Source organism: Falco peregrinus, chromosome 7, assembly GCF_023634155.1.
Source record: "Falco peregrinus isolate bFalPer1 chromosome 7, bFalPer1.pri, whole genome shotgun sequence".
Lineage (NCBI taxonomy): Eukaryota > Metazoa > Chordata > Aves > Falconiformes > Falconidae > Falco > Falco peregrinus.
In genome coordinates this window covers 46432952-46446924 of record NC_073727.1, presented here as the reverse complement: position 1 = coordinate 46446924, position 13973 = coordinate 46432952, and the positions used below count along the sequence as shown (strand labels likewise).

The 13973-nt window shown below is 45.9% G+C and overlaps 1 protein-coding gene across 1 annotated transcript in view; it reads left to right on the top strand.

The window, feature by feature from the left end:
- Nucleotides 1–586: 586 nt before the first annotated feature.
- PPP1R14C (protein phosphatase 1 regulatory inhibitor subunit 14C) overlaps nucleotides 587–13973 on the top strand; it is a 56508-nt gene continuing 43121 nt past the window's right edge. The window contains exon 1 of the mRNA XM_055811269.1: nucleotides 587–1024. Coding sequence (XP_055667244.1) covers nucleotides 749–1024 — 276 coding nt within the window. The 5' untranslated portion in view covers nucleotides 587–748. The remainder of the gene's footprint in view (nucleotides 1025–13973) is intronic.

Below are 13973 nucleotides of genomic sequence, written 5' to 3'. Positions count from 1 at the left end.
TGAAAACACTAAGGCCCGGCGGTGCCTTGCAGAAAACCAGCCACCTCCGAGAGGCCGCTTGTTACAGGAGCTGCTGAGAGCTCGAGATACTCGCCTTCTGTTTGGGTTCACCGCCCCGAAGTCATTCACCCTCCGCAGCCCCCGAACAGAAGAAAACGATCGCGTTCAGCGTTTTAACGCTGCAGATATACAATATTTATAAACGTAATGTGCATGGCGGGGCAACACTGCATTTCCTTAAAAACCACGGAGCCGTACGGCACGCAGGGCGCCGAGGGCCCCGGCGAGCCTCCGGGGAGCGCCCAGCCGCGGGCACACGCCGCGCCGGCTGCGGCTCCGGCTCCGACGGCGGCGAGGAGCCGCCGCCCGCGCCTCGCCGGCACCGGGAGGGCCCCGCGGCTCCGCCACCGGCCCCGCGGCTCCCTTGGAGTGCGCCGTGCTCAGCTCGGCAGCGGGGCCGGGACGCGGGGCTGGCACCCAGGAGCGGACCGAGCCGTGCCGTGCCGTGCCGTGCCGTGCCGTGCCGTGCCGTGCCGCGCCGCGCCGCCTCTCGGCTGTCCCCGCCCCCCGCCGGTTTGGGCCCAGCCCTCCTGGCGGCGGGGCCGACTGCGCCGCTCTGCCATGAGAGGCTTTAAACGGCAGGTGCGGGGGAGGGAAGCATACGCGCAACCGGCGGCTGCTGCGGCCCGGCGCTAGCGGCGGGCGGGCGCCTTGGGCTCGGCTCGGCGGGAGCCGCGCGGAGCGGAGCATGTCGGTGGCGACCGGGGGCAGCGAGGCGGCGGCAGCGGGCGGCGGCGGCGGGAACCGCGTTTTCTTCCAGAGCCCCCGCGGCGGCGGCGGGAGCGGCGGCTCCTCCGGCGGCTCCTCCCGGGAGGACTCGGTGTCGGCGGCGGCGGTGCAGGTCCAGCAGCGGCGCCACCAGCAGGGGAAAGTGACGGTGAAATACGATCGGAAGGAGCTGCGGAAGCGGCTGGTGCTGGAGGAGTGGATCGTGGAGCAGCTGGGGCAGCTCTACGGCTGCGAGGTGCGGAGCCGGGGTAGCGGGGTCCCCGGCGCGGCAGCTGCCGCCGCATCCCCCGCCCGCCGCCGCCTCCCTCGCCCCCGGCAGCCTCCTCCCGCCCCGCGGCGCGTTTCGGCAGCGGGCAGGGGGGAGCTGTCACCGCCACCTCCAAATGACATTCCCGGCCCACCGCCCCCTCCCTGCCGCTGCCCCGAGCCTCCGCGGTGCCCTACCGCGGGGAAGGGGAGAAGGTGTGCCCTGCCCGGCAGGGACGGGGTCTCCCCTGCCCCCCCGTCCCCCCCGAGGTGAATAGGAGGGGGCGGCCCTTTGGGGACTGGCGGCGGCTACGGCCGCGCGCGGAGCGGCCCCCCTCCTCCCGGGGGTGCGGGGCTCCGCGGCCGTGCGCCCCGCGGCGGTGTGTGCCGGGAGCCGCCGTCCCCGCGGCTTTCCGGGGCCGGGGGTGTGTGGGGGATGCGGGTGCCGTAAGGCGCGGCGTGGCCGCGGGCCGGAGGGGAGCGCGGGGTGCCGGCGGGCGGGGAGGGGGAACCCGCGGAGGCGGCTGGTGTGGAGGAGGAAGGGCCGCGGTGCGGGGCGGCCCCGCCGGCCCGAGGCTTTGTGGTACCCCGGCGCCAGGAGCGGGGTGGGTACCAGCCAGGAAATCCCGGTGGGCCGTTAGAAGGTCAGTGGGATCAGGATCGAAAATCCTGTGTGTGTGTGTTTGTATCTAATTTGCAGGTATCCAACCTGTCTTTCTGTTACTCTGGGCAAAAAGTGAATGTGGCCAGAATAATTTCCCGCCCCCACCCTCGCCGCCGTAGAGGGCAGGTGAACAGAAGGATTTTTCAAGATTATTCAGAGAAATAGCAACCGTTATTTACCATATAGAGATGACAACGTTGTAGGTAAAGGAAGTGCCAGTACTTTGTTTTGTCAAAGCATCCTTAGAAATGTAGACCTTCTGGTCCCCAGGGGATCTACTTCCCTGCCACCTCGGGTAGTTACTGTTACAAAGGATCAAAATGTTGACTCTAAACTCGGGTTTGCATGTACTTTTCCCACCAGTAGTCTAATTCACTTTTGTTAGAGACTTCTGAAGTGAGATTTGTTGAAGCTGAGTGTGAATTTTGCAGCTAGCGGCTCTGGGGGCAGCACCTCACCCCAGGGCTCCTGGGGGGCATTCTGGAGCTAGGAAGGCAAGTGCCTGACAGCCCCCGAGGTGTGGGTGTGAGGGCCTAAATAACTTGGCCCGACTATCTAGCACATCCATAATACAAATGTTTAAAGAAACTTCCTTTCATCTCAAAACCAGTTTATCAGCAAATTTGTTGAAGGACTTGCCCTCATAAAAAACGTGCATGTGACAAGTTAAATCTCCTTAACTATTCACATCCATGAGCTAAGGGAAGGAAAGATACAAATGGAAAACTCTTTTTAAAAATAAGCAGTTGAATTTGTTAAACCACATAGACTATAGGCTGCAAGAATTTCTCTGCCGTCAGAAGTAGTTACAGCTGTTCGCATGAACTGGGGACTTTGTGTCTGCGTGAGCTGATCATGTAGTTGGTAGCTGGCCTACTGGAGCTATTGCCTCTGGTTCGACTCTCATTCGAAAACACCAGACGTGTGCTTTTGACATACAGGCGTAGCTGTTCTGTATACAAGAAAGGATGTGATGCATGGGACCAAAGCAAGGTCCAGAGGGATTATTGCTGCTCTTCACAGTATTCAAATAACTGGCTTGACGGAGGAAAAAAATACCTTTTATTCTTTTCCTTATTGTGGTTGCTGCCTCCAGCTGACATAGGAGGTCTGCTTTAGGAGGAGTGCTCCCCATTAAGATGGGGACCATATATGGCTGCATAAAAAAACTTTTTTGATGATTTGGTTTCTAAGGTGTCTCTGGGGAGAGTGAATGGTTTGACACAACAGGTTAAAATGTTTTTGGCTTTGAGGGTTGAGGGCAAAATGTTTAAGTCGTCTTCTGCTCTTCGCTGCAATGCATTATCTCTGTCCAGTGTCAGCATGGATGACAGTAGTGAAAAGGTCAAGCGATTAATATGCTATCAGAATAAAGCTGAAGATGCATGATGAATGTATTGATTAAAGACAATAGCAATTTAATGCAAGATGCTTTGCTTGAATATGCTTGAATTACTTTTAGGCTTACAGATGCAGCTTTCAGGCTGAAAGTTAATCACCTATGCAGACAGTTAATAACCCTGTCTGAAGGCAGCTTGAGGGGGGTGAGGGTTGGGAATCGCTTGCTTTAACTTCAGTGGAAGATCTACCATAACTTCCTGACACTTAAGTTCTGAAACAATCTGAAATCTTCCAGAACGTCAGAAATAGCCATCGACTTGCTAATCCTGGAAGAGCTAACCAGTGTCAGTGTTTCATCGCTATTCTGATTCAGAGCTCTGTTTCTAAGGAGCAATGCGCTCCGTTCCTGGGAAGTGCAGAGGTAAGTAGAGGGCGCTTACAGTGCAGTGCACGGGAGGTCTGCAAGAAGACCTGGGTGTCGTTCTGTGGGACTGCATAAATGTAGTGCCTGCTTGCTATTTTTCATTTAAATAGTATTTTCTATTAGATTATGTTGAGATTCATCAGTGAATGGATACTTGCAGAAAGACTTCCTTTATTAAAAACTAAACGTGTATTCATAGTCTCTCAAGTACTTGCAAGTTAAGTCAGCTATAAGCCTGTCTTGGCTTGGAGAAAAAGTTTAGGAGATGAGTTCAGGAAATATGGAGACAGGTTTGCTTGTAGTTTTGGTGTTTGGGTTTTGGTTTTTTTTCCCCCCCCCCAGTGGATCTTGTCTTTAGTAGTACAGTTTTAGTTTTAAAAATTGGACGCCAAGCATGACAATGGTGTGTGGTGGAAGTGGTTTAGAAGGAGCTGTTTGAGACTATTTTTAATGCTGACCACAGATCTGTGATACAGATAGCATCTTTAGAAAGATTACTTTCACACAATAGGGATTTTAAGGATAAAAAGCAGCTTGAGTGGTAAAGGGTTACCAAGGTAGAACTCTTTAGTAGGACCAGAGAGACTTGAGGAGGACTAGTTTGGCACCAGAACCTGTCAGGCTAACATACATAAAGTCCTTCGGGTGAGTGTCAGTCTGGCTGTTTGCTACTGGAGCTGCCTCATTAAAAAAAAAAAAAAAGTTTTAGAACCTATTTGTTCTGGTTTGTATTAATGCTGAAACTGAGGTTGTGGTCACACATTAGTATACTGAAAATACAGTGCCTTAATTGCAGGACTTGAACTGACTTGACTTTTACTAGGTATCTTGTTTCTAAAATTAGTTTTTTCACAGATGCTTCAAGTTTTGGGCTGTTCATTATTGGTTAAGAATAACTAAATAATAATGCTGCACAGAACAACTTGCATCATCACTATTTATTCCCTAATGGTTTGCAACTTGTAATTCAGTATGAAAGTGATGATAGTCTAGTTTTCCAGATGCATGTTCTATGTTGTGTGAACCTGCTAAACTTGAACAACTTTATATGGGGAAGGAGGGGGAAGGGAAAGGCCACTGGGTTTGTCCCCAGAAACCATTCAACTTTGCAGGTGAATTACTGTACTTGGGGGTCCCATCTACCCACAATTACAGCATTTACTATAAATGGTAGAATGCTGATGGAATGGTCACGTTGAGGACACACAGAGTTTGCACAGCATGAGTAAACAATGAAGAAAAATTTTGCTTGTGCTGTGGGTTTGCTGCTGAGTATTTTTTAATGTCGAGACTTGCATGTACAAGTCAAATGAGCCCTTAGATTTTTTTACTCTAAAAGTTGAATATAAGGCTTACCTTCTAATATGAGATATTGCTAAGCTTAGTTGGATAATACACTCTGACAAAACAGTTGATCTACTCATATGGAAATTGGTGCTTGGCAAAGGATATGGTGTTGGTTTGGAAGTTACAAGGAGTTATGTCCAAGCTTATCCCTTTTCCATTCCAGGCAAAATACCCTGGAATTCTGTTTAACGATTCAGTATACAAGAAAATATAGCTGGAAGAGCTGCCCATAAAAATCCCTCAAGCATTTCCTTTAAGAGTACAAAGCCATGCCAGACTGAGAATTGTCATATGTAAGATTCTCTTCTACCTCCTGAGGTGGTGCTGCAACAATGAGAGTGGCATGAAGCTCTGAAATAGATAAGGGATTTCATGTTGGCAGGGCTAATCCGTGGCCATTAAGTTTGGTTTCTTTTTTTTTTAAAAAAGGGAGTAGTTTAACTTGATCCTGCATGGACTGAGGTCCTTTCCCCCGGGGGCTCTGTGACTGCCTTGCTGGAGAACATCCTCTTTAGCTGTCTTTGTGAAGCTACTGGGATATGCTAACGGTGACACCTTGTCCCTAATATAGCTTAGAGAGTCTGTTGGTCTGCACATGCATCAGTTTGAACTGGTTGGTGCCAGATAGGGGAAGGCAAAAGGAAGGCTCTTACCTAGGCTGAAGAGAGACAAGTAAAAACTTCCTAGCCTTCTTTTTCTTCTCCTGCTGCACAAGTGTTTTGCCTGCAGTGGTAGAGCTAGTAGCAAAGGGTAAAAGGTAGACTGAGGGTTGTGGGGAAGGTGAGCTGTCTTGTGTTAGCCTTCCTGAAAAGGATGGATTTTGGTAAGAGGAGTTCTAGTCATTGAACCTTAAGCTCTGAACGAATTAGCTGCCTTGACTATATTTTCAAAATATTTTTTCAATACTGAATCTAGTTGCAGACTGGCTGCTGGTGGTCTACCAAGAGCAGTACTGCATATGCTGAATAACTGGGTGGCTGTAGAGGCAGGCTATCGGTTCCTCTGTGCATTTGCATCCCAACAGGCATGTCTTGTGATTTGATGGACTTGGTTGCAGCTGTTTCTCTCCCTACTTATTTGGGACTATATTTATATGGGGCACTTGACCTTCTGCACGGTATAGACCACCTTCTGCAGCCCACCTGTGCATGGGTCAGTGGCTGTGCACACCCCACAGATCCTGTCTGAGGCAGTTGCCACAGTTACCAGTGATCTGTTTTGCTCTGGGTTTGGAAGAATGCTGACTAAAACGGTCCAAAGACTTCAGGTCTGAACACTTCCCCTCACGCCCCAAACATCTCGTCCTTTCCAAAACAGCGTGGTCAGCATGCTGCTAAGGCTGCCATTTAGTGATGTGGACCTGATGGTATGATCAGGTACTACTTATTCCTCAGGCTATAGTGAGGTAATGTTTGAAATGCATTATTCATTTCTCAGAAAGGTGTTTTGTATGGAAATCCACTGAATAAAATGCTACAGAAACAAACTTGTGCTGGCTCTCCCACTCTTTGAATGGACTTCCTCTAACTTGGAACTAGGACCTCACAAATGGTAATTGTGTGTGGACTCCTTTCTAAATGGATCAAAAATGGAACGAGACTGAGAGAGGTCTGAGAACAGTGTTGCTTCTTAAAAGGGTGCAAGTCAGTAGGAAGTACAATAAAGAATTTCGTTCCTCAGGAAGTTGAGTATTATAGTCTAGATGCATTGGAGTAAAGTATTTGGAGGTCCGTCAAATTTCTTAGGTATGTATTTGGATTATTTCTTTTGGACAACTATTACTGATGTCGGATTCCTGTTCTGTATGACCTGAATTTTGGAGCAACATTGCTGCCCTCAAGAGTGCTTAATATACCTGTATCATCAAAAGGGTTGCTGTGATTGGAGACCTACGAAGGACACCTACAACACTGGTGTAGCAGAAACTTCTTATATCGTGTAGCAACCGCAGAAAGCCATTTGAATCCTGAGAGCAGAAAACAGGAAGCCTAAAAGGGCCTATAAAATGTGCTGCTGTAAAACAACCCTGTAAAATGCATGCTGCTGCCTTCAGAGGAGTGGGTTTAAGTACCTGTAAGAGTGCCAAGCACCTGATGGTAGCGAGGCCAGAGCCTTTTGTCTCTAAATGCTCTGCCTAAACTCTGATCTTAGGTTCTAAAGACCCTAATCTAGTAGGAAATGTACCGCCATTCAGCTACTTTCCTCCTTTTTATATGCAAATTCAAGAAGAGAAGTTCAACGAGGCCAAGTGCAAGGTCCTGCACACAGGTCAGGGCTTGGCACAAATACGGGCTGGGCAGAGAAAGGATTGAGAGCAGCCCTGAGAAGGACTTCGGAGTTTTGGTTGATGACAAGCTCAACATCACTCAGCAATGTGCATTTGCAGCCCAGAAAGAGAACCATATCCTGGGCCGCATCAAAAGACACGTGGCCAGCAGGTCGAGGGAGGTGATTTTTCCCCCTCTACTGTGCTCTTGTGAGACCCCACCTGCAGTACTGTGTCCAGCTCTGGGGCCCCCAACATAAGAAGGATATGAACCTGTTGGAGTGGGTCCTGAGGAGGTCTGCAAAGGTTATCAGAGGTCCAGAGCACCTCCCCTATGAAGACAGGCTGAGGGGGTTGGGGTTGTTCAGCCTGGAGAAGAGAAGTCTCTGGGGAGAACTTGTAACAGCCTTCTAGCACCTAAAGGGGACCTACAAGAAAGCTGGGGAGGGACTTTTTATGAGGTCATGTAGTGATAGGAGAAGGGATAATGCTTAAAACTAAAAGAGGGTAGATTTAGATTAGACATTAGGAAAGAAATTCATCACTGTGAGGGTGGTCAGATACTGGAACGTGTTGCCCAGAGCAGCTGTGGATGCCCCATCGCTGGCAGTGTTCAAGGCCAGGCTGGATGGGGCTTTGAGCAACCTGGTCTAGTGGGAGGTGTCCCTGCCCACGGCAGGGGGTTGGAACCAGATGATCTTTAAGGTCCCTTCCAACCCAAACCATTCTTTGATTCTAAGAAAATTATTTTTTTACTATTTGAGCTTTATATATTCTGGTTGTAATTTCTGTGTTTGTCATGGTTCATTGTTTTATCTTAAGTAGCAGCAATATTCTTGGCTTCTAATTTAGAAGCTTCCCAACATAAATCTTCATCTTCCATCAGCTATTCCATAGCAAATCTTTTGTCCTTTCCCTCTGTTCAAGATTCAACTGGTCTCTTTGCTGAAGTGGTAGGTGTGGGTGTTTTATAACAAGGCAAAGAAATAATTGATCGCTTACATCACTTAAATTTTTATAATTGTACTTATGAACAGCAGCTTCCAACTGCTGTGTCTACAAATACTCTTGTGCCTTTAGGCAAATTGTTTTACATAGAGTCAGTGCTTGATTATCCAGGGGTGGGGGGAGGGCGTAGAAGAACAAACATGGATACAATGGAAAAACTGTGGATTTAAAAAAAATAGTTTTAAGCTATGCTACAGATCATGCAGTGGAACATACATCTGAAGGGGGAAACAGTCATTAATCTACCCCTTTCTCAAGTTAATCACAAAAACTTGTCTACATTGCTTTTGGACTTGAGTCTAGCTTGGATGTGACTGTACTTGTAGCACAATTAAACTACAGCATGGATGATCTGTCCAAGATAGCTGAGAGCTGGTTGTGTTGCACTTCGAAGATCCTTTACTGTTGGTCTCTTGTACCCCTGTATTCCGACAGAGTGGGATGTCTCCCATTATTCTCATAGCTTTGCATTAACTGATCTAAACTGTGCTATGGAAGCAAATGCCTGAAATGAAAATAAACCTGTTTAAATGAGGAAAATATGTATTTCATGGCACATCTGCCTTTTCTTAAAAGGCATAGAGAATGTTTCGAAATAGGTGTTATTTCTAAATAAAACAATGTTCTGCTTGAAGTGAGGCTTCATTTTTCAAGTAGTGTGATAGTTTAGGGTTGTCACAAGACTAAACTCATTCTATATTGAATCATGCCTTGCAAAGGCTGGCTGAACTTCTGTTTGCATTCTTGTAGTTCTCTCTTCAGATTAGCTGATGTCCAGCCATTTAAAAGGCATGGGACTTGGCCCCACATCCAGCCAAACAACCCCCTCTAATCTGCATGTTGCTGTACATAGTGTGTGTGGAACAGTGCTGAAAGCATAGGAGATGCTGATGGGGGAAAAAAACAAACCAACACCAAACCAAAAAAACCAAACTATCTTGTCTCTAAACTGATTCAGTCTGAATTATGGTCACCTTGTCTCTTGTCACCACAGGTGATGAAGCAGCAGCAATATCAGTCTATTTTTTCTAGCAGCCTTGTTTCTTGCATGCGTTATAAGAAAGCTAAGTTCTCATTTTTCCCTTCCCTACATCTAACTCCAGAAACTTCTGTTTGACAGCACAAATTGAGTAGGCTAGACATGGCCATCCATCTGTGTCACTGCAACTTTTGGTTGCCTGTTGTAAAACATCGTCAGTTTCTTTTGCTGTCCCCTGGTGTGACACATGAAATTATGGAAGTCAAGATTTCTATAAGTTATTAATGTTGGGGAAGGAGTGGGATAAAATCTTAATTGTATGCAGTCCATACAGCAGCAGTATGACTGTATTTCAAAGGTAGGATAAATTTAGCCCGTTAAAGATCTTGGAACAAGGAGTTGTTTGGGCAGAGGTACACACTGAAACAAATCAGATCTTTGAAGTTATAAGTAATTATTCTGAAGCTCACATTTGAATAGCAGAACTGTTACTTCCCCCCCCCCCCCCCCCCCCCCCCCCCCCCCCCCCTCCCCCAGGAGTATGATGTTTATTCTAGGAACCAGTTCTACATGGTATCTTAAAATATTTTTTGGGATCACACAGATCACCGCCCCAGAGGGCATCTTCTGTCTTTTCAATCCGTATGATATTTATCAATAGCACAGATCCAGTGGATCTAAACCTAGAGAAAAATCATAACATGTAATGTAGATCTTGAGTTATTAGAATGCTGGTAGCTTAGCTAATTCAATACAATACTGTTCAGCATGTGGAGCAAAGCTAGTACAAAAGACAGCATTAATTTAAAGTGGCCTAATTATGAGTAAGTAGATGGCTAGCTTGTGCTGTGGTCCTGGTCTACAGGTGACGCTGCCAGTGGTGACTGAGAAGAGGTCACCATTCTGCGTGTGCTGCCAGCAAGGGGTTCACACACTTTGGTCCTGTGTGTCGAACTTCATAAATGGAAATGATGGCACAATCAATGCCTAATGAAAATCCTCTTATCAGACTGTCTTAATAGGATTGCTTTCCAGAACATGGAATTGGGAAGGATCTCCTAGGTCACAGGGTCTGCTTTCTCATTTGCAAATAAACTCTCTGCATGTGCTATCATTTTTTAATGGAGTAACTCAGTGTTATGATGTCTCTTTCCACATTATTTCATAGATTTAAATATACCTTTTAGACACTAGGATTTTTCCCACCCCTTCATGAAATATAGAAAGACATAGACAAAAGACAAATTCTTGCTTGAGATGGGCTTGCCTAGACTTTCACTCTGGGTAGAAGTTTAAATAGATTGTGAATGTACTTTACTGTCTGTCCTTACTCTCTGGGTATCATCAAGTTCAAGTGAAGACAACAGTAGAGGGGCAGAAGTATCAAGGCAGCAATTCTGCTGTAGGTCATTTACTACCTTTATAACAAAACCTGTCTTTTGAGTAGATGTCTGCAGACTCCAGGAGGAATGGAAGAATGTGCTTTCTAATATTTCATGGAATTAATTTAGCAGTACTTGAAAAATATATGATATTAGCTGCTCAAATCCTAACGTGTTTTAGCACTTGAATGATAACTTCTTTGAAGTACATATCTAAATTAACTCTAGTGTAGTACAAATGATTTGTCCTACTTCAGGTGACTGATTTATAACATTTTGACACATTTACTTTAAACACAAAGAATGCCCTGAACTTTTACAATTTTTTTTGTTTTGTTTTAAGATAACACCTGAAGCACATACTGCATTTTGGGGTTTTTTTTGTCAGAAAAGACCAGATGTTCTAGAATAAATTCTTGGGTTGTCTTGGTTTTGTTATACTGATAGTAATCGTGCCATTTTAGGCTTACCGTCAAACTCTGTATTCCTTTTTCAGGTGCAGTGAGGGAAAACTGCTTAGTCTTCTTTCTAACGAAATTAACAAAACTGCCTAAATTTGGTTTATGGTTGAATTGCTCCTCTTTATATTGAAAACTGAATCTTGTCTGAGTGCAGAAACTGATGTGGGGAGGAATGCTGGTGGGAACTAGCTCACTGGCAGCCAGAAACATCTCAGCTTTTACTTCATCTGCCACTGTAGTACTAGTTTACAAGCTAAAGGTTTGACTTGCTTATAGGTAATCAGCTGCTATTTGTTTATCAAGACCAAACCGTCACAGAAGATTTTCTTTAATGTCTTGAAGTAATTCTGATAAACAAAGAATGTATTTATATGAGGAAACAACATATCAGTCCTTCACTTCATAATCTGAAGGCTGTCTCATTTCAGGTTGCCTGCAACAGAGGCTTCCAGGACTACTTGTGTAAAAGCGAACACCTAAACAACCTCTCCCCTTCGTTGTCTTTTTCAGTCTATCTCTGAACGCTTTTTCCTGTTATTTTTTTTAAAAAAGATTTCACCTTAAAATGTGTAATGACTACATTTGGTATTAGAATCATTAGCTGATACTATGGATTGGTAGTTTGCAGTGCATTGGAGGTAGCAAATTACAGGAGGCAGGATTGTGTGCCAAAATACATTTTTGGGAATGTGACAGTGAGAAGCAGCACTAGAAACAAAACAGGGGTCCCATACAGTCTTTGGCTCCCTTCTCCCAGGGATTGTTGTCCTTGGTGGGATAGTCACAGCAGATTATCCCACTTCCTAGGTCTGGAGCTGTTTGGCAAATTCATTTTAAAGATCCCTCAGGCACTCTTCTATCTCTTGCAGTTCAGGACTTGCCTGGGGAGCTAAGTGGTGTCTCTGGCCCCTGGGGAGGAGGCGTGTTCATTTTAAAACATGTTAGAACTCCTGCTGCTATTTCTTGACACCAGTGAACCAGAGCCAAAAGACATTGACTGCCAATCCCTGGCCTGCCTGCTGCTCAAAATTAGAGTTTTGGGGTAGGGAGAGGTCTAGCAGTCCTCACTCTGCAGAGCACACTGCTATGCCCAGGCACCACTTGAAGGAATGACTTACTACAAACCATGAGAGGCCCTCCAGATCTCTTGCAGGCTAATTTTCTTCAACAAGAAGATTGCATTGCTCCTAGATTCTGCAGGATGCCAGAGCACTTGGTTCGATACCACTAATAAAACATCCCCCTGCCTGGAAGAAGAAAGAGACTTCTTGTCCCATGTCAAATCTGACAGGACCTAGTATGCCCGACTAAAGAAATACTGACATTTGAAAACTCATTTCAATGCAGTGAGAAGACCATGAGTGTGTCAGATGCTTGATGTACCCATACTGTATGACTTTTATTGTAGAAGCCAATTTACACACAGCTGCTTGGCACAGAGAAAATCAATACTGGAGACTAACATTATTTTTACAAGGCTGCTGAAGCTAAGGTGAGGCGAGCCATTTAGAGGCCTTGTTATTTCATGTACTTTTTCCTGGTGTTCTTTCAAGAGATCTGATGGAGTAATTAAATCTTGAAGTGCCCCAAGAGGCAAGCCTATTTAATTGCACTGCTGTTCAGCCTGAATTCCTAGAGTGCAGAGGACCTGGTGTTGATCCTCTTTGGGTGAAATATTTTCGTAAAGTGTATTCTTGGGTATTTTTCACCTCCAGTCTTAAAAGCAAGCAATCTGTCAAATGTGACCTAGTGTGGAGTGGTCCTAGTCATCACGGGTCATGCTCTGAGAGCATGGCACTACCATCGTGTGAGTAAGGGACAAAACTGCTGATGCATCTCAGGGCTCCTCTGAAGTGCTAGGCCAGCACTTAGGATTCTTAAGCTAGTGCTGTATAAGTTTCATTCTTTCTGAAAGGGAAATCGATCTTTCCAGAGGCTAGAAAGTCAGTTCCAAGTATGGTATGTGCTTTCCAAGTGAGCTGTATTAACATGGAAATGCAAGGATGAGGTGTGGTAACCTGTAACTGTAGAGAATGCCCTGCATGTTCCTCCTGTGTTGTCTAGCTGTGGAGCTCAGAGCACAGTCAAGCTTTGCTTCCATGTAATGCAGCTTGCTCTCACAAGCACTTCTTTTTCTTAGACAAGAAGTCCTCTCTTCAGCTTCTCTGGCTCACCATTGCCCTCCATATGGTGCAACAATACAGTATGGGCGTAGCTGTTATCAAACTATCGTGTTCTTCCCATATGCAGAGTTATGCACAAATTGCAGGGAAGCAGTCAACTGGGCTTCCGTTACTGGGGATAGAGAGAGATCTACTGTGAATCAGGCAGAGGTAGGGATGTCCTGTGACTGCTGTGTGGAAAGTCATTCCACTGACATAATCCTCAAAGTACCACCATTTAGAAAGCTCCTGGTGGCTTAGCTTCTGTGCCTCTCAAGGATGACTATGTAACAGTGATTTAGCCTACAACATGTATTTGCTAATACCAAACTATTTCTGCCCTGTGTGAAAGTGAATGATGACAAAAAAATGTCATGTGTCCTTCCTATCTGCTTTGGGGTGTTTTGTTTAACAGAAGCGACAACCAAGCATAGACTTAGCATGTCCTACTTTTATATTGAGAACAGGAGGCATTTGCTTTGGAGGCAGCACTTGATTTTCACCAGATTTCTTGCTGAGATTGGAGCCGTGTCATGGGTATGGTTAGGAAGTGCTGAATGCTTCTCTTCCTCTGCTCAGTGTAGCTTGTGATCAATGCCTCTTCTTCATTTAGCAATTTCACACTCTAGTGATTCCTTTAGACTTCTGTAGAGATGCACAAATTAGACAACAGTTCCTTAACCAGCATGTTATGGATATTTTGGGATAAGCTGAAGTTGGTTTGACAGTTCGGTTATGAAAATGGTAAAATACCAGTGTTAGTACTAAAGAAGGCTAAATGAAGTCTAAACCTTACTGTGACTGGATGTCAGTTCCTCCTCTATGCTTACTAATGACACTGCAGTTGCAGACTGTGATTCTTTACGTTCTCTGCATAATGAGCAGAGGTGGTTTTTGGTTTTTT